The sequence below is a fragment of the Chanos chanos genome, chromosome 8 (assembly GCF_902362185.1).
Source record: "Chanos chanos chromosome 8, fChaCha1.1, whole genome shotgun sequence".
NCBI lineage: Eukaryota > Metazoa > Chordata > Actinopteri > Gonorynchiformes > Chanidae > Chanos > Chanos chanos.
Window position 1 is genome coordinate 44,171,255 of NC_044502.1, and position 20,000 is coordinate 44,191,254.

The 20,000-nt window shown below is 46.9% G+C and overlaps 1 protein-coding gene across 1 annotated transcript in view; it reads right to left on the reverse strand.

The window, feature by feature from the left end:
* Positions 1 to 6,682: 6,682 nt before the first annotated feature.
* cdkal1 (CDK5 regulatory subunit associated protein 1-like 1) overlaps positions 6,683 to 20,000 on the reverse strand; it is a 336,749-nt gene continuing 323,431 nt past the window's right edge. The window contains exon 15 of the mRNA XM_030781973.1: positions 6,683 to 7,159. Coding sequence (XP_030637833.1) covers positions 7,004 to 7,159 — 156 coding nt within the window. The 3' untranslated portion in view covers positions 6,683 to 7,003. The remainder of the gene's footprint in view (positions 7,160 to 20,000) is intronic.

A 20,000-nucleotide genomic window follows, 5' to 3' on the forward strand; every position in this document is an offset into this window, starting at 1 on the left:
GGTAGGGCCAAATCATTGTTTTATTACTCATAGTAATTTGACATGAAATGTTTATTTTCTCCTCCCCAAGTCATAGTCTATAATCGCTTGTAAAACATTACAGGGCTTTTAAGACCAACCTTGTTGACAGACTAAATATTTATTTTGCCCCCCCTCTTTTAACCACCCTTCTACTCCCCCCCCCCCCCCATCCAATCCCAAACGTGTTTAAATACCCTCACACTAGCTCAAAGTCAAAGGCATAAGCCCAAACACAGGCACACTTGGCAAGACACCAACATGCTCAACAGAGCCCGTCTCTCTCACAATGGACCACGGAAATCCCAAAATGCACTGCTACGACAGAGGAGTGTGTGTGGATTAGATAAAGCAAAAAAACCACCACCAACAACAACAACAAAAAAGCCTCCAGCTAGGGCCACCAAGCTGAACGGAGAGGCTAAAGTCTACATGAAGTAAATAAATAAACAAACAAATACGTAAGTTAATATAAAAAGAAATAAATAAATAGTTTGAATGGAAGTTCATGATAAGGTTTTCTATGTGTTGTCAGGCTCGGCTTGACCGGACACGGCGCTGTGTAAACACCGAGGGGTGAACAGAACCGCGGCCAAGAGACGAACTCGGACGCGAGTTCGAGAATAATGGCAGCCAGCCGTCAACACCCACGCATTCTCCAATTACCATGTGACTTTTCTTTCTTTTTTCTTTTTTTTTCCATGAAACGTCCTACGAGAGAATTACATTAAGGGTCTCGTATTCGGACCGTCGTCCGTCTCCGCGGCTTTACGGGTCAACGGGAACCTTTCATGACGCCAAACCCGTGACGTCTGCACGAGGCGGAACACCCGTTTGAGGTTACTGATGACCACAGTGAGGGCATTGTGTGTGAGACAGAGCACGGATTCAGGGAGCGACAGAGAGCAAAACCGTGGGGTTAAGGCCAAATTGACATGAAAGGCCAGCATGTAACTCACCCACGGGAACTCCACTTTTGGATTAGCATTAATTAGACGACAGTGTCTAATCAGGACACCAACAGGGCACAAACGACACGGAGAGCTCAGAGCAAAACCTCCCTTAAACTCACGGCTAACAAAGCAATTATTCCTGCTCAAAATTACGTTGAGTAACTGTAATTAACAGTTATCTAAAGAAGCAAAAAACGGGTCAAACGTCAATGAATTTCTCTTTTATTGGACTCATCCTCTTTGTATAATTGCTTTTAACATAAAAACAAGTGAAACCTTTGTGAGAGAACAGTGTTCATGCTGGTGAACCTCAGGACAACACTGCTGGAAACTTCGGTCACTGCCAGTGATCCTGGTCTCTCATTTTCATATCTCTCTGACTGGATAATCCTTAAAAAAATCAGTAAACTATACAGGTGTGTGTGTGTGTGTGTGTGTGTGTGTGTGTGTGATGAAACACAGAGGCCTGTGCAGCAGCGGCTCTTCGGGCCCTCACACAGGACGGACAGGAGCTCTCCACACTGTGCCATTTGAGAAAAATGGACTTTCAACACCTCCCATACGCTGGGGAGTTTCAACACCTCCCCTAAGCTGTGGAGTTGGCAGTCCAAAGCGGAGTAAGGGGTCATTAGGAGAGCAGCAGTGCCTCCTTTCTTTCTCCTCAAAGACAGAGAGAGAGGGAGAGAGAGAGAGAGAGACAGAGAGAGGGAGGGAAAAAGAGAGAGAGAGACAGAGAGATAGAGAGAGGGAGAGAGAGACAGAGAGAGAGAGAGAGATTTGAGATCTGAGCACCCATACATATGTATGGACTTCTTCACAGGAGAAATAAACCTAAACGAGTCATCCTCATTGTTTTCCACATGGCTGTTGCACCCCCCCCCCCCCCCCCCTCTCCACCCCCACCCCCACCCCCACCCCTACCCCTTTTCTCTTCTCTTTGGCTGTCTTTACGAAGAGCAAACAGCGGTTTGATATTCACACACACGGCTGTACTGACCTGCCAATCAAACCCTTGCACCATCCTTCTTCATGGTAAGGAGATGAAAGCTTTCCTGAGAAGGGACCCATTAAAACCAGCTCTGCACAAGGGAACAGTGAATACGCTGAAGGGCTTTGGATAAGGCAACCCCGACACAGGTTAAACAAACAAACAAATTAAAACTTGTTTGAAAATGATTAACTAAAATTACGCTGTCATTGTGAGCTCTGTTAAAATGTGTCATTGCCAAAATACAAGTGTTTGCCTCCCAGCGGTCCCGGCAACAGCAGGGAAAAAAAAAAAAAAAAATCCAGAAAAGGCCAGGTGGCCATCGCATAGCCTGTCGGTCAGTTTTCTGTCAGTCAGCCCAGTGACTCTTGTGTGGCTTAAGCCCACACTTCACTGTTTCAGAAACACGACACCACAGAAGCAAAACACAGACAGACCTCAGCTGTTGTTCTACTACCTCTCTCTCTCACTCACTCTCTCTCTCTCTCTCTCTCTCTCTCGCTCAATCTCTCTCTCTCTCTCTCTTGCTCTCGCTCACTCTCTCTCTCTCTCTCTCTCTCTCTCGCTCTCTCAATGCTACACACTCACCTGAAATCAAATGCAAATGGTTTTATATACAAGAAGTGAACAGTTAATAAACCTGTTAATGATAAAGACGTGTCATTCTTTACAAAGAGCTGTCGTTTGGCTCTAGAGTATGTAGAATGTGCGTGTGTGCACGTGTGCCAGAGGTGGTGTCTGAAAGAGGTTCAGTTCTTTTTTTTCTTAATCTAAAATCTCTCCTCATACAGGCTGGATTAGGGATTCCTAAACAAGACCAGTCCACTTTTCCACTTTTTCGGATGAGGTTATGAAGGCGGGCGGGTGGGGGGCACCGTCTGTTTGTCTGTGCTTTTTCAGGTTGTCGGAGCACATACGTGTCTCCTCTCATTCGCCCCATTTCTCCTTCCTTAAATAGGCAACTGCTCCCTTGGGGAGGAGATCGTGGAGCGCTGCTCCCCTCACCCTGAGGAAGAGAAGTGAGGAGAAGACTGCGTCTGTTGACTGTGTCCCCGTGGAGCAGCGTCATCTCCACTAAAGCTCCAGCGGAGACAGAACATGCTCTGTGAAAACTCCTGCCTGCATAAGCTTTTCTCACGCTGGTCCCACATCTCTCTCTCTCTCGCTCTCTCTCTGCGCCACCGCCCGATCCGTTCAGACAAGTGTCAAGTCTCAAATCCAAACCGACCGTCTCTCTGTCAGAAGGTTCTTCCAGCACCGTGCCAGGGGAATGAGCCAAGACTCTTCAGACAGAGCTGGGCTGTGGGTGAGGGGTATAGACTCTTCAGACAGAGCTGGGCTGTGGGTGACGGGTACAGACTCTTCAGACAGAGCTGGGCTGTGGGTGACGGGTACAGACTCTTTAGACAGAGCTGGGCTGTAGGTAACAGGTAAAGACTCTTCAGACAGAGCTGGGCTGTGGGTAACAGGAAAAGACTCTTCAGACAGAGCTGGGCTGTAGGTAACAGGTAAAGACTCTTCAGACAGAGCTGGGCTGTGGGTGACGGGTATAGACTCTTCAGACAGAGCTGGGCTGTGGGTAACAGGTACAGACTCTTCAGACAGAGCTGGGCTGTGGGTAACAGGTATAGACTCTTCAGACAGAGCTGGGCTGTGGGTGACGGGTAAAGACTCTTCAGACAGAGATGGGCTGTGGGTGACGGGTAAAGACTCTTCAGACAGAGCTGGGCTGTGGGTGACGGGTATAGACTCTTCAGACAGAGCTGGGCTGTGGGTGATGGGTATAGACTCTTCAGACAGAGCTGGGCTGTGGGTGACGGGTAAAGACTCTTCAGACAGAGCTGGGCTGTGGGTGACGGGTAAAGACTCTTCAGACAGAGCTGGGCTGTGGGTGACGGGTATAGACTCTTCAGACAGAGCTGGGCTGTGGGTGACGGGTAAAGACTCTTCAGACAGAGCTGGGCTGTGGGTGACGGGTAAAGACTCTTCAGACAGAGCTGGGCTGTGGGTGACAGGTAAAGACTCTTCAGACAGAGCTGGGCTGTGGGTGAGGGGTAAAGACTCTTCAGACAGAGCTGGGCTATGGGTGACAGGTAAAGACTCTTCAGACAGAGCTGGGCTGTGGGTGACGGGTAAAGACTCTTCAGACAGAGCTGGGCTGTGGGTGAGGGGTATAGACTCTTCAGACAGAGCTGGGCTGTGGGTAACAGGTAAAGACTCTTCAGACAGAGCTGGGCTGTGGGTAACAGGTATAGACTCTTCAGACAGAGCTGGGCTGTGGGTGAGGGGTATAGACTCTTCAGACAGAGCTGGGCTGTGGGTAACAGGTAAAGACTCTTCAGACAGAGCTGGGCTGTGGGTGATGGGTAAAGACTCTTCAGACAGAGCTGGGCTGTGGGTGACGGGTATAGACTCTTCAGACAGAGATGGGCTGTGGGTGACGGGTAAAGACTCTTCAGACAGAGCTGGGCTGTGGGTGACGGGTAAAGACTCTTCAGACAGAGCTGGGCTGTGGGTGACGGGTATAGACTCTTCAGACAGAGCTGGGCTGTGGGTGACGGGTATAGACTCTTCAGACAGAGCTGGGCTGTGGGTGACGGGTAAAGACTCTTCAGACAGAGCTGGGCTGTGGGTGACGGGTAAAGACTCTTCAGACAGAGCTGGGCTGTGGGTGACGGGTACAGACTCTTCAGACAGAGCTGGGCTGTGGGTAACAGGTAAAGACTCTTCAGACAGAGCTGGGCTGTGGGTGATGGGTAAAGACTCTTCAGACAGAGCTGGGCTGTGGGTGACGGGTACAGACTCTTCAGACAGAGCTGGGCTGTGGGTGACGGGTAAAGACTCTTCAGACAGAGCTGGGCTGTGGGTGACGGGTACAGACTCTTCAGACAGAGCTGGGCTGTGGGTGACGGGTACAAACTCTTCAGACAGAGCTGGGCTGTAGGTAACAGGTAAAGACTCTTCAGACAGAGCTGGGCTGTGGGTGACGGGTATAGACTCTTCAGACAGAGCTGGGCTGTAGGTAACAGGTAAAGACTCTTCAGACAGAGCTGGGCTGTGGGTAACAGGTAAAGACTCTTCAGACAGAGCTGGGCTGTGGGTGACGGGTACAGACTCTTCAGACAGAGCTGGGCTGTGGGTGACGGGTAAAGACTCTTCAGACAGAGCTGGGCTGTGGGTGACGGGTAAAGACTCTTCAGACAGAGCTGGGCTGTGGGTGACGGGTAAAGACTCTTCAGACAGAGCTGGGCTGTGGGTGACGGGTAAAGACTCTTCAGACAGAGCTGGGCTGTGGGTGACGGGTAAAGACTCTTCAGACAGAGCTGGGCTGTGGGTAACAGGTAAAGACTCTTCAGACAGAGCTGGGCTGTGGGTGACGGGTACAGACTCTTCAGACAGAGCTGGGCTGTGGGTGATGGGTATAGACTCTTCAGACAGAGCTGGGCTGTGGGTGACGGGTATAGACTCTTCAGACAGAGCTGGGCTGTGGGTGACGGGTATAGACTCTTCAGACAGAGCTGGGCTGTGGGTGACGGGGTAACGGGTACAGACTCCAGGTGGCGTTCTTCTCACCACTCTCCTCTGGGTAAGTTTTAAGGTCGACAGGGGGTCTGCGCTGAGATCCTTGGAGATGTTTCCACTAAACCGCCCGAAACAAGGCTGTAGAAATAAGACAGGGGTGAACACAAGCACCAGAAAACAATGAGGTGAGTGGGAAGCGATGGCTTTCAAAAGTCGTGCTCTGTGTAATCTCGGATTAAGTGTAATCTTGGATTAAACTTCTGGGCTTTAGATTGCCAGCAATGTTACATAATGTTACAATATACAGAGAACAATATTACCTCACAAACATAACAGTTTCATATCTGTTATGACAGTGTTGTACAGAACTGTTGATATCTCATTGAACAGCAACACACTTCACATAGTTTCACTAAAGAAAAGAGCTAAATCATTTTCCAAATATCTTTTCCACGGTCAACAATAGAATGAGAGTCCCTATAATCGAACATGTTAGAATTCAAACACACGCATACACAGTCACACACACACACATCCAGTCACATGCATGTATACACAGACACACACACACACACACACACACACACACTCTCATGTATGTGCATATTCCCACACACAATCTCTCTATCTCACACAAACAAATGCAGTCACATGCATGCAGACACATGCACACACACACACACACACATTCACACATACACACACACACACACACACACACACACACACACACATTCACACATTCACACACACACACACACACACACACACACACACACACACACTCACACAGATATCTCTGGCTCCTCGGTATTCCCCTGAGAAGAACATTCCAGAAGTACTACCCGGGAGACGGGGCGGGATGCATAGAGCTCTCCTTTATTAGACTCATTCTACACAGCGAACAAAAAAACACCAGAAAAGTCCATCAGGGCTCCGCCGCGGTTCCAAATTCAGGACGCACGGACCAGTAAACGAAAGATGGACGAGATTTGAAAAAAAAAAAAAAAAAAGCTAAAATAAAGAGAACAGGAACAGAATCGTGTGGAGACAATCTCATGTAGAGGATCACCCTCTCACAGTTTCAGAACCGACACGCAGTAAAGAAGGCAATAAAACACTTTAAAATAAGAACACAAATCGTAATTTAAACTCAAACGAGAGAGAGAGACAGGAAGTGGGATAAGACTAATCGGCGAACGACCTTACAGTCCCATTTTGAAATCATATTTATATCTGCATTGAAAAATAAATACTAAAATCCCAGGGTTGTTGTTGTTGTTTTTGTTTTGTTTTTTTTGTATCAGTTCATGACAAACTGTAAAGTCTTTGTGAATTTAAACACTCCCCACTCCACTGTCTTTAAAAACGTTTTCTCCTGATTCCTGTTGCTTCCATGCTTCCGCAGAGGCTGGAGGTTTTGAATCCTTTCCGACAGAGAGAGAGAGAGAGAGAGAGAGAGAAAGAGCCGGGGCCCGTGCCGCGGGGGCCTCTATCGGCGTCCCGTCCTCCCGTCGCTCCGTCAGAGAAGCCTGTCGACGACCAACGCCATCACGACGGCCAGCAGGGCCAGGCCTACAGACAGGAACTTCAGTCCCTCCCTGTCGAAACTCCACGGGCCGACCGTCAGCGCTGCACCGGCCCCCAGTGAACCGTTCCCACTGGTCCTTTTCAATTCCTACAACAAACAAACAAACAAACAAACAAAAAAATAAGAGTTAAAAATTAGTTATGCTTTCAAAGATAAAGAAAAAAAAAAAAGTCAAAGTCTTAGTGTTTCACAGTCAACCATGCGAAGAAAGTGAAAGACACATGACCCCTCTGTGCAAACATTTCTTTTTCTTTCATCCTTGCTGCTCAAATGATCTCCTCAGATCAATAAATAGCTCTAATCAGATCATGCCGTCGACCTGAGAATGAAGAGCTGAGGTTTGATGCTCTTCCTTCATCAGTGAACATACACTGTAACCTACCTGTGTGCAGAGAATTTAAGATTAACACCTATATCACATGTAACACGAGGGAGTTATTCCAGTTATTCCAAGGAGAACAGTCATCCAGTCTTCAAAGGGTTGAACCACAAGCTAACTGGATGTTTCTTAAGTTAGAGACCTTAGAAAAAAAAAAGGCCCTCATTTAATGGGTGTGAACCAGGGTTCAAACTGTAACTGCTTCAAAAAAAGCAGAGTGAACTAGACCACACTTTCATACTTTCATGAACTTGGTCACTGTTGAGTCAATCAACTCAAAAGGAGCTGGTTCAGGACTCTGAGCTTGTTTCTTCTGACCTTGATGAACTTTGATTTGATTCGGACGGAGGGGAAAAAAAAAAAAAAAAGTTCAGAGCCGGCCAGCAGACCAATTTTCAGTGTCTTATCTCAGTTGGTTAGCAGATGGACCAATGACTGAGGTATTATCCATCACCATCAGGCCAACAGAGATGTCATATAGGGCATTTACGAGCCCAAACAGGCCAGAGATTACAGACCGGTCCGGACTTTGGAGGGTAAAATGGCCGTAATTGGGGGTCCAGTCTCCTCTAATGCGTTGGCACATTAAAGTCTCATCTATAATGGGCACTCTAATAGAGGACTATTTCCCACCGGGACAAAGCTGACAGTCGACCCAATAATACATTCGTTTATGGATGAGTGAGAGGTTTGGGGGGGAGGGGGGGGGGGCGGCCGGACGGGGGTGATATTTCGGCTATTAAATATGAAGGATCAATCTGAATGACCATTTTATGAGTTCAGTATTTCATACTCACTCAGGCGGTAATTGTGATTTCCAGTGTGTGTGTGTGTGTGTGTGTGTGTGTGTGTGTTCTCAGGGGATCAGAGCTCTAACTGAACTTGCCTTGTTCCTTTTTACTCCACACTGGGCAGTAAGAAGTTTAAGGGGTGAGAGAGGTTCTCTGCAGTCTAAAATAGGGGAAAGAGTTGTGGGGGTTGTTGGGGAGTGTGTGTGTGTGTGTGTGTGTGTGTGTGTGTGTGTGGGGGGGGGGGGGGGGGGGGGGGGGTTGCACTGAGAGTGAGGTGAGAGATGGTGTTTTTTGCCATCACCTCCTGGTCATTAGATCCCATTACGGAGAGAAGGTGCGAATAAGTTCAACCAACCTTTACGCAACTAAATGGCTCTCTGTGCAGCTGAGAGCAGCTCAACACCGCCAGACGGCCCGAGTGGATCACAGGCAGCCTCTATCCCATTATCTGATTCCTATCTCGGATGGATTTAGGAGATTTGGCTTACGCCCATCTCTCTCTCTCTCTCTCTCTCTCTCAGTCTGTTTTTCTCCAGTCTCACTTATATTATTTCTTTCTCTCTGACTTTTTTCTCTCTCTCCTCGCCCGTGTCTGTGCTCTCATGGGTAAATTTTTTTTTTAAATCTCTCTCTCTCTGCAGGCCCATCTGTGACCTGGTGGAACAGATACAGCGGGGGGAGACTCCCCCTGTCTCTCTGGGTGAGGGCCGGAGGAGAGGGTGTCTGGATAGCAACACTTGTCTTGTTCATTCATATGAAAGGGAGGCGTGCTGTGGCCGAGCCTCTGGCTCTGGAATGCAGGGAGCGTACCAGGGCTCCGCTGTCCCTTCTCTCCGAGTGAGACAGCTTATGAAAGGAGGCGAAAGGCGTGGAGATGAGAGAAAGGAGGAGAGGAAGAGTGAGGGTAGAGGTCAACGGCCAGGCCTGTGCAGAGGGGCAGAATACGATTCGGGGCGGGGGGTGGAGGGGGTTTGGGGGGGGGGGGGGGGACGGATGGAGCCCAGGTAAAGTGGATTCCATTCAGAGTATGGCAGTGCATTGGAAATTGATGTGGGATGTTTTACATTGGGGGTACATCAAGTTCAGTCATGGGAGACAACTATCCTGTTTTTTTTTTTTGTTTGTTTGTTTTGTTTTTCATTTTCACTTCATGATATTTTAAACTGGGTAACAGTGTGCTGTGTGCTGTGCATTCTTCGCGCCAATCAGAGACCAACTGCGTTAATCCAGAATCAAGCAGGACAGCAGTTCATTTGAACGGCCTTGTTTTTAAACATGTAAGCTTTAGTTTTAGGTGTCCGTGCACAATCTCAATCGACTTAATGGCCGAGACGTGGGGAGAGCCTGGTTAATGGGCTGAACCGGAGAGGGGAGCGGGTGGGCGGGGCAGCTACAGGTGACATCGGTCCTCACAATGCCCTTCCCACGCCACGCAGGCCTGATACCCGGGCTCCAGTTACACACTTCCACAGGCTGCAAAGGAACAAATCTCTCTTTGGCAGGCGGCTGGGTCAGGTGTTCCGCCTGCTTTTTATTCACTCCTGCATGTGTGCATCGGGTCAGGTGTGAACTCCCGCCTAGAATGGGTTCCACTGTTTAGCGTGCGTGTGTGTGTGTGTGTGTGTTTTGAAGTGTGTGTTACCACAGAGGGGGATCGTTACCGAAGCACAGCCTCCTTTCTTGACACACCCATTGTTAAACAGGGTGTCTAATAACCAGCTGACCGAGAGCCTGGACCAGACACTGCTGGTCGTCCTTCTGTTCTGAGTGTTAGAGTTTGGGTAGCAACTGTTGATAAGAACATTCTCTCTTTCTCCCTCTCTAACTCTCTCTCTCTCACTCTCTCTCAGCTAATTCAGACACAACATTGAGAAGAATGGTGTGTGCCTCAGCTTTGATGGCTTAGTATGTGAGAGAGAGAAAGAGAGAGAAAGAGAGAAAGACAGAAGGAGAGAGAGAGAGAGACAGAGAGAAACACAGAAGGAGAGAGAGAGACAGAGAGAAAGAGAGGGACTCTGTTCCCGGCAGCGCTGTTGAAAGACAAGTCCCCTTCATCATCTGACTCATCAACAGTAAAGTGCTCAGAGGACAACACAGCGGTGTAACTCCAAAAGGCAATCAAAAACAACAACAACAACAAAAAAAGCCTGACACAGGCAGATCTGTGAGCATCCAAACATTCCAGTCAAAGCTCAAAACCTTTCAGCTTTCACACACATTCTTTATGGACTAAACACATTCCTTGTTTTATAAAAGAAAAAAAAAAAAAAAAAGAAAAAAGAGTACATTATTTTTCTACAGTCTATTAAACAGACCACCGACTGAGACCTCTCAGTTCTCTTTTACATTAGATAGAACGTATGTACCCCACCCACACACACGCCCCATACACACACTCACACACACACACACACACACACACACACAATCCTGACAAGTACTGAAAGAAGAGGAGTGTTTGAGTCCACATTCTGGGTTCAGAGATACTATAATGGAGTGGTAGGGGGCCTGCACTGATGAATAATGTAATCCGTGTGCAGCTCCTCTCGCAGGACACGGTATGAAGTCGACGAGAGGTTGAACATAACTAATGTACAACACTTCACAGAGAGTGAGCTCCCAGAGCCTTACAACAGGGGCCGCCCCGGCAACGCCTGGAACACATTCAAACCTTTCAGGCTCGCCGAGAATGCCTTTGTAGCCCCAGCTCTTGCCTGAGTGGATATTCAACCCAATTACTCACCACCTGTCAGGGGCTTTTTTCAGAGCGCATGGAAAGCTGCTCCACGTCCAGGTGAAGTCTTAAACCTTCTCTAATGTCTCCTCAGTGTGGGTGGATAAGCTCTGGCAAACTGCTAACTCTACGTTTAAGCTATCGGCTAGTCGTCCAAATCCTTTCTCCTTTCTCTCTCGCTCTTTCTCTCTCTCTCTCTCTCTCTCTCTTCTTTCTCTCTCTCTCTCTCCCCTCCTTTCAGTCGATAATCTGTAATGTGCAGAAAAGCAAGAATAATTGGAGGGAACATGTTTCAGAATTCCACTCCCTCCTGCTGTCTGGGGGGAGGGTGATGATTTTGGGGATGGGGATTGAGGTGAGTGAAGGGCTGTGGTGGTCTTTCTTTCTGACTCGTCTGAACTTCTGCTCAGACTCACGAGTCAAACTCAGCAGACGTGAGGAGGCACCTTATTCTCCGCTCTTCGCTCATTCTTTCGGGGAAATGAAAGGATTTGCCAAATCTCGAGACAGTTTGGTCAGCAACATGAAATCTTTACAGCCTTCATGGTAATGCTTATTAAATCGGGATGGGGCGACCCTACATCCTGTTTCTCAAAGGGAAAAGAAGAGAACTGTGGGCCGAACACACAGAACGGGGAAGGTGCTCAGAAAAGGTCCAGTTCTCCTGCCACCCCTCTCTCACAGGTTGGAAAGCTCTGACTGACAGCTCTGTCACTGTTGCCTTTGTGTGACACCCCTGGTATCAGTAATCCTGAGCTGTGTGTTTGAGTCATCTGAAATCTGAACCATTTCCTCTTTTTTTTCTGAACATCAGCTCAGTTCTCTCTCTCTGTCACTCTCTCTGTCTGTCTGTCTGTCTGTCTCTCTCTCTCTCTCTGGTCCTCCTTTTTAATGAATGTCGTAATGTCGTAAAAAGAGACCATCAGCGTGTCCACACACCTCACTGATCTGTGGCTCAAATTCACTCACACACACATGCAAGCACACACACACACAAACACAAACACATGCAGGCATGTGCACACACAAACAAACACATGCAGGCACAAACACACATACAAACACACATACAAAAACATTCACGCATACAAAAACACACACACACACACACACACACACACACACACACACAGACACACACACACGCTCACAAACAAACACATGTGCGCACAAACACACACACACACACACAAATCAAATCAGGGGTTGTCGATACTCAGTGTGGCCTGGTGTTGCAGGACTTGGCTTTGTGTGAGTGGCCAGCTGAGAAGTGGTGAAGATCTCAAGGGCATGATACTCAGGACTCCAGACGCCCACGCACAGACACACACACACACACACACACACACATGCCCAAGCAGTGTTCACTTTCGCCACCTGGTCAGGGTGTTAATCCACATGCGTACGGGGGGGGTGCGGGGGAGGGGGGGGGGGTTTGCCCTGACATGCCATGACAAGCTCCTCACAGTGGGGGCATGTGAGCAAGGTCAGGTCCTCTGATAAAACACCATCTATTTTCACCAGACTCCACAGATACGGTTCCCCCACTGCCACGCAAGTTTGCTTTTTTTTTGTTTTGTTTTTTTTTCAGAGAGCAAAGCGGCCCACTTACTTTAACCATGGTTGTTCTTCCTTTTTAACGCCAGTCGTCAAACAGACATTACAAATTAATATCTCAGGGGTTTTAAAACTCAACAAGTGGATGACTAAAAAGTTATCTCACATTATATTCTATTTCCAAAGCAATCTGTGATACTTATGAATGTCTGTTTGACCCCCCCCCACCCCCACCCCCATAACATGACTTTTATAATCTCAGAGCCTAAAAATGGCAATGAACTTAAAAAAATATATATATATATCGTCGCAGTTTCACCATTTGACATCATATCTTGACTATATTTTCAGCTGTAATCCATATTCTCTATCTGGATTATATGGGCCGCGTATTTTGCATAATCCATCCTGTTGAACGGAAAATCTTCTGGTATTAACTCTTTGGCTTAATGCTCATGAAGTCCAGAAAACTGATATTATCTCAGTATTTAAGAGCGCAGGGCAGAACATAAAGAACTTAGTGCTTTTTATGACCTACATAGATCTTCATTTCATTATACATTCATATGTATAGCAAGGACCGGTCATGTGTATGGCATGGGCACAGTAAACACGCTACCTGCATCTTACACAAATCCATTTGGAAAATTACTCTCCTGCTCTTGTAATCTGAATATGGATGTTGATTTGGTGAAGAAAAAAGACCTGGGGGTGGGGGGGGGGGGGGGTAGCAAGACGAGACCCGGGCAGCATTTCTTAATCAGTGTTTAAAAAGAGTGTTTTTTTCTCATAGACCAGCAATTTATAAAGGAGAAAAAAATAAATAAATAAAAGTGCATGTGACCTTTCAACTCTCAAATCCCTTGAACTGAGCAAATGACAAGGTCAAATTTACATTCTATACATTGAATCTGAAAATGAAAAGTTTCTAGGGCAAATGCGGAGTGAACATTTTGTCTAGAAAACGATGATTATTACTCGTTATAACACTGATACCGACAACACAGTGAATGAAAAACTAGAACGTGGACTAGAACGTGGCCTCATCTACCAGCCCTGCTGTTTACCTTTTTGTTGCCTGAGATCAAACTACAGTGCTGGACCCAAACAAACATGAAGGCAAGTGTAACAAAACAAAACAAACCAGTGCTTGACACCTTAGTTACCTGACGCGTCACAGATAACCCATCTGAGTTTATCCCATCTTCTAAAATGACTTCAAGAGTCGCCTTCGCGTTCTAGAATGTTCTCCGGGCCAGCAGAGAACGAGGCAGTGGCGGGTACGCTCACCTGATACCTGTATCGCTCCTGATCAATCAGGCTTTGAAAAGATCATTTGGTATAACCTGAGCTGTGGAGCTGGCTTTCAGACCACGTGAGACAGGCACGCTGATACCGGCCAACCTCCCATGTGCCCTCGGGACTCATGACCTCTGACCCATTGCCTGAGGCTAACACGTCTCGGTTATGGAGGCCACTCCAGCTCTTGGACGTTCAAAAGCTGAAAAAATAAGAGCCCATTGACTATTTCCACACTTTTAATGGTTCTTAAAGGTTCAGTGCAAAAGACCAGAGGGTTACATTTCCCAGTTTACGCTACTGGACACAACTGGGCCGTCCCAGTTAAGATGTTAAGAGGCTCAGTAGGAAAGAAATAGACACTTAAAGTTTTATAAAAAACTTAATCCCAGATCATTACTAATGTCCACAACACCAAAATCAAACGGTCATCGAAAACAGATGCAGCAAAATTTCTCTCCATCAATCTAACTGTATGCGTGAAGGTTTCAATACATGTTCCACACAAGCCCTCCTTTTTTTTTAAATCCCTGTAATAATTAAAATGACAGAGCTCTTGACACATAGCTGAGCATATGGGCAGCGTATCGTCCTGTGGTGATAGTACCTATAGAATGGGTTACACCGTATGACAGATACATTAAAAAAAAAAAAAAAAAGACAATCAAGTCAGTTCACGGTTCTTACGAACTTCTCATACATGAAACTGAGGGACTTTGTCGATGTCCATACAAAAGGTGAACCATAAGACAGGCGTGTAAATATTTCATACGCCAACATCTGTGCTTTGAAAAACACGGCTAAATAAATCATTGAGGGTGTCAAAGCCTGAAACCAAGCCCGTATAAAGCTTAACGATACAGATCATACGTTAGAAGTATAAAAATGCATCACCGGGCTCGGACGCACCGCTCATAATTCTATTCCCATTTCATTCATAATTATTGTTTATAGATAAAATGCTATATTTGAAAAGTGAGGCTTTCTTTGAAAATTTCAACATATTTGCTTGTTTTTTTTTTCCCCCCTCTCCAGAAATAACACAACCTCAAATAACGCAACTTCAAAGTAACAAATTGCAAGGATTGCGTCTCAAGGTCCCTGGCAACCTGCATTGTTTTTCTTCTCTTTTAGGAGAAAATTCTAGAAATCATGCAATGCGTGAAGTCACTGCTACAGCAGCGTTGCCTGGGGGGGTCAGACTGTGAGAAAAGGCTTACTGGCAGTGGTACTGAGGAAAAAGGGGGGGGGGGGGGTTTAGATGAACGTCTATTTGGGTCTACGTCGGTGCCCGACTCTGAGGGGCGACTAGCCAAACAGGTCGAGCGATGATGCAAAGAACCAGCAATCCCAACAGTCACAGAATCAGAGTGAAAAAGATAAGTCTCACACACACACACACACACACACACACACACACACACACGTAAGCATTCGTGCTTACACAAGCATGTACTAACAGTTACGAGATACACATAAATATACACACTGACACACACACACAAACATACATGCGCATGCACACAGATGCGCGCACGCACACACACACACACACACAAGCACACACACGCACACACACACACACACACGCACGCACGCACGCACACACACACGCACACAAACACAATTAAGTGCCTGGGTGTTTTAATCCCCAATTCCAGGTGTCTGAGGGGGACGCGTGTGAATTATTAAAGCGTCATCACCTCCATGAATAAAAGCGGAGAGCCGGGGCGGCAGGAGGTGCTCCGCAAGACACTTTTTAATGGCGCTTCGATTTTCCAGCTCTGCGTGCCGCTCACATACATAATGCACGGCCGTCGCTCTGTGTTTCAACAGCCTCGCGCACGGTGGCGTCTGGCCCCGCCGCGACCGTCCGTCCACACGCGAGGAAGAGAGACCACCAAAATAACCGAATTAACCGAAATAACCAAAAGGAAAGGAAAAGAAAGGAGAGGAGAGGAGAGAGGAAGAGAGAAGAGAACAGGAGAGAAGAAGAGAGGAGAGAAGAGGAGAGAAGAGAAGAGAAGAGAAGAGGAGAGGAGAGGAGAGGAGAGGAGAGGAGAGGAGAGGAGAAGAGAGGAGAGGAGAGGAGAGGAGAGGAGAGGAGAGGAGAGGAGAGGAGAGAAGAGATTTTACATTGCCTTTAATACATCAATTTATCCATCTTGGTTGTGTCCATATTAAGTGATGCCTCCCCCAACCCCCTCCACTACATACCAAAATAACCACCAAAATAACTGAATTAACCGAAATAACCAAAAGGAAAGAAAAGAAAGGAGAGGACAGAAGACAAGAGAAGAGAAGAGAAGAGAAGAGAAGAGAAGAGAAGAGAAGAGAAGAGAAGAGAGGAGAAGAGAAGAGAAGAGAAGAGAAGAGAAGAGAAGAGAAGAGAAGAGAAGAGAAGAGAGGAGAGGAGAGGAGAGGAGAGGAGAGAGAAGAGGAGAGAGGAAAAGAGGAGAGAGGAGAGAAGAGAAGAGAAGAGAAGAGAAGAGAAGAGAAGGGGAGAGGAGAGAGGAGAGAAGAGGGGAGGAGAGAGAGGAGAAGAGAAGAGAAGAGAAGAGAAGAGAGGAGGAGAGGAGAGGAGAGAAGAGAAGAGGAGAGGAGAGGAGAAAGAGGAGAAGAGAAGAGAAGAGAAGAGGAGAGAAGAGGAGACCGGGATGAGGATTATGCGTTAATTTCACGTGGCTGGATTTTTCATTCGCCATCGAGAGTGAAGCAGTGTTTGACTGGAGTGTCTTCTCTCTTTCATTCACTCTCTCTTATGGAGCTGTGAGTCCGAGCACCGCAGTGTGAATGGAGTTGATTAGAGTAAGGTGAGCGTGCAGTGGCTCTGGCCGCCTGCGTCCCCTGAGCATCTCTTTCAGCTGCGCTGTGCTCCAAAACAGATTCCACACTGAGCTCATCTCGTATGTACAATAACACAGAGAGACATTCTCCCCTTCATAAAAGTAAACACGAACCAACAGTAAGAATACACACGGGATTGCGGGTGGTTTCTTTAAGGTCCTCTTCACATGTCGTCAAAGCAAAGCATTCTGAGAGATGTACTTTGAGGAAAACAGAGGTTCTATAAGGAGAGAAGAGGACTTTCTCTAAGAGAATCACAGCATTAGATAGAGAGCGTGTTTCTGAGAAATAGGACTGGTCAGGAAATGACCAGGGTCATATCTACCGTGTAAAAGACCTCATAGTCTCTCTTCATCCAGACTCTGTCCCTCTGCACAACCGTGTGTGTGTGCGTGTGTGTGTGTGTGAGAGAGAGAGAGAGAGAGAGAGAGAAAGCACATATGAAAAACTGTCTGTAGACTTAGTTGTGCTTGGATGTGTGAATATGTGTGAAACATGGAGACAGATATAGTATTTGTGCTTGTATGTGTAGATAGAAGAATTACCAGACTGCATAGAGCATTGACTTCTGTGTGTGTGGTGTGCATGTCCGTGTGTATGTATGTGTGTGTGTGCGCGTGGGTGTGTGTGTGTGTGTGCATGTGTGTCCATGAGTCTGTGATTGACAGGATAGTTTAACATCTGCTTGCATCTTGAGGAGCACAGAAGAGAACAGACTGCTCACTGGTCAATGGATCCACTTGTGTCAGAACCTGCTCTATGATTGGGCCTGCTCAGCCTGCTGTCTCTATCCACATCAGATGCATGGACCCGCCCAGGGGCTGAGTGAAATCAGTGAATGATTCAGGGCTCCTGACGTGGATCAGACACACCACTCTCACACTGCACCAAATCAATTCAGGGGCCAGCAAACCACCAGCCGGTCTTAACAACGGACACGTCCCAAAAGACCGATGAAAAAGAATACGAAAACACAACTGCCTGTTGTTTTTGTGCCCCAAAACACACACACACACACACACGCACACACACACACACAAGCACACACACACACACACACACACACACACACACACACACACACACACAAGCACACACTCTCTCTCTCTCTCTCTCTCACACACACACACACACACACACACACACACACACACACAAGCACACACAAGCACACACACACTCTCTCTCTCTCTCTCTCTCTCTCTCTCTCTCTCACACACACACACACACACACACAAGCACACACTCTCTCTCTCTCTCTCTCTCACACACACACACACACACACGCAAACTGACTAACAAATCAAAACAATATAAATAGAACCTCAGAGAGGAAGAAATGGAGAGGACCTGGTGATATTACTCTACAGACTACATAATATAACTCGACTGTGTACGGCTTCAGCGGTGCCTACATCTCTGGAGACTTTCAGCTAATCCTCAGTGACCCACCAATTATCAACTAATTAACACCTCAATCAGTAATTAAAGTAAATGAACAAACAAAACTCATAAATTTGAGTTGCACACTGGGGAAAGAAGAAGAAGAAGAAGAAGATGAGGGGAAAAAAAAAAAAAAAACGCCACCCTGGATATGTTCAATTGTTCATATGTTCATACGCAGAGGCAAAGAAAAAAACGACGCATTTTCCATAATCGCTGTGGACCATCCTGAAAATGGATGGCCGAAGAGAGAGAGAGACAGAGTCTGTTTCGGATCTTGCGCGCGCACACACACACACACACAGACACACACTCAGGAGCTCCCATTTCCCTGTTTACATGTAAAGTCTTGTTAAAAAAAAACCCTCAGTGTTCGGTTCTTTCTCAGCATGTGCAGTTTGCTTGTGCGTCGTTACTAACTGACTAACGCCAGGAAACACAAGGTCACTTTTCATTACTCTAATGTCAATGCCGCCCTGTTGCCTTCAGGTATCAAGAATGTGTGTGTGTGTGTGTGTGTGTGTGTGTGTGTGTGTGTGGGGGGGGGGGGGGGTATTCATGTTACACAAAAAAAAGAAAGAAAAACACAGAACCTCAGAGGCGTAGCCGGGGTTTATGCAGAGAACTCACAGAGGAAAAAAAGAACGGAGTGCTGTCATTCGACCACAAAGTGCTTCAGTCACAGGCCGCTCTGCCTGCTCCTTAATGGGTGGTAAGAACATGCCTTAAGAGCACTCACTGTGAGAAACACACACACACACATGAAAACCCCAGTCCAACCCACTGGACCATCACTCCAAGAGCCATCCTCCCACAATTGCAGGACCCCCCCACCCCCCCAAACCTCCCCTAAGAGGTTGACTATGGCAGCTATGGCTAGTTACTAACACCCCCCCCCCCACCCCCCCCACCACCAGGTCCTATTCCATTGGAGTTCTCATCACAGCAATCCCACACTTTTAAAAGGATGAAATTACAGGGTTCTGCAAGGTACTGTATGAAATATAGCTTTCAAAAAAAAAAAAACCTGCGGGGTCACCGCTTGTCTGTGTGTGTGTGTGTGTGTGTGTGTGTGAGTGTGTGGATGGGCACAGAGGCCAATTCAATTCTTCTTCTTCTCCACCTCTTTTTCTCTTCCCTAGACTCATCAAAAACCCGCGACAACAACCCTCTGAGAGAGAGAGAGAGAGAGAGAGAGAGAGGGGGAGAGAGAGAGAAGGGGAGAGAGAGGCTGACAGGCAAAGTACATGCAATAGGCAAGGTCTATTTACAAGCCCAATTTTCCCCACTCTCACAGGGACAGTGTGGCAGCGTGCTTGTGGCTACATCTCTCCGACAAACAATTTGGGGAAGAAAAAAAGACAACAACAAAAAAAGAAAACAGAGAAAAAAAACAGGAAAGAAATGGGCCAATGGACATGTTCACGCTCATCTGGCAGAGAAATGGGAAAAAAAAAAAAAAAAACCTGATGAGATACTCAATTGGACATTAAAAGGGAAAGCATGTTGCATGAGCACGTGTGTGTGCGCGCGTCTGTCTGTGTGAAGTCACTATCTCATCTTCTCTTGTACGTACACTTTTTATGCAGACAGAAATAAAAATAAAAAAAAACAAAACAAAAGCAGTTGTTTATTTTCTGCTATGACTCTAGTGAAGGGTGCTTGCACAGAGAGAGGGCTTTACATAGCGCTTGGTAAGATACGGAACTGGAGAGCAAAGCCAGACATCCAGCGCTCTTAAAAAACAAAACAAAAAAAACAACAAAAAAAAAGTGTGCTGATATACATTGATGTGAAAGTGATTTCCGCAGCGCTCGCGTAAACTGTACTGCAGGCGGGAGAGTGGGTGTCATCACGATTTGAGTGTCTTATCTCGAA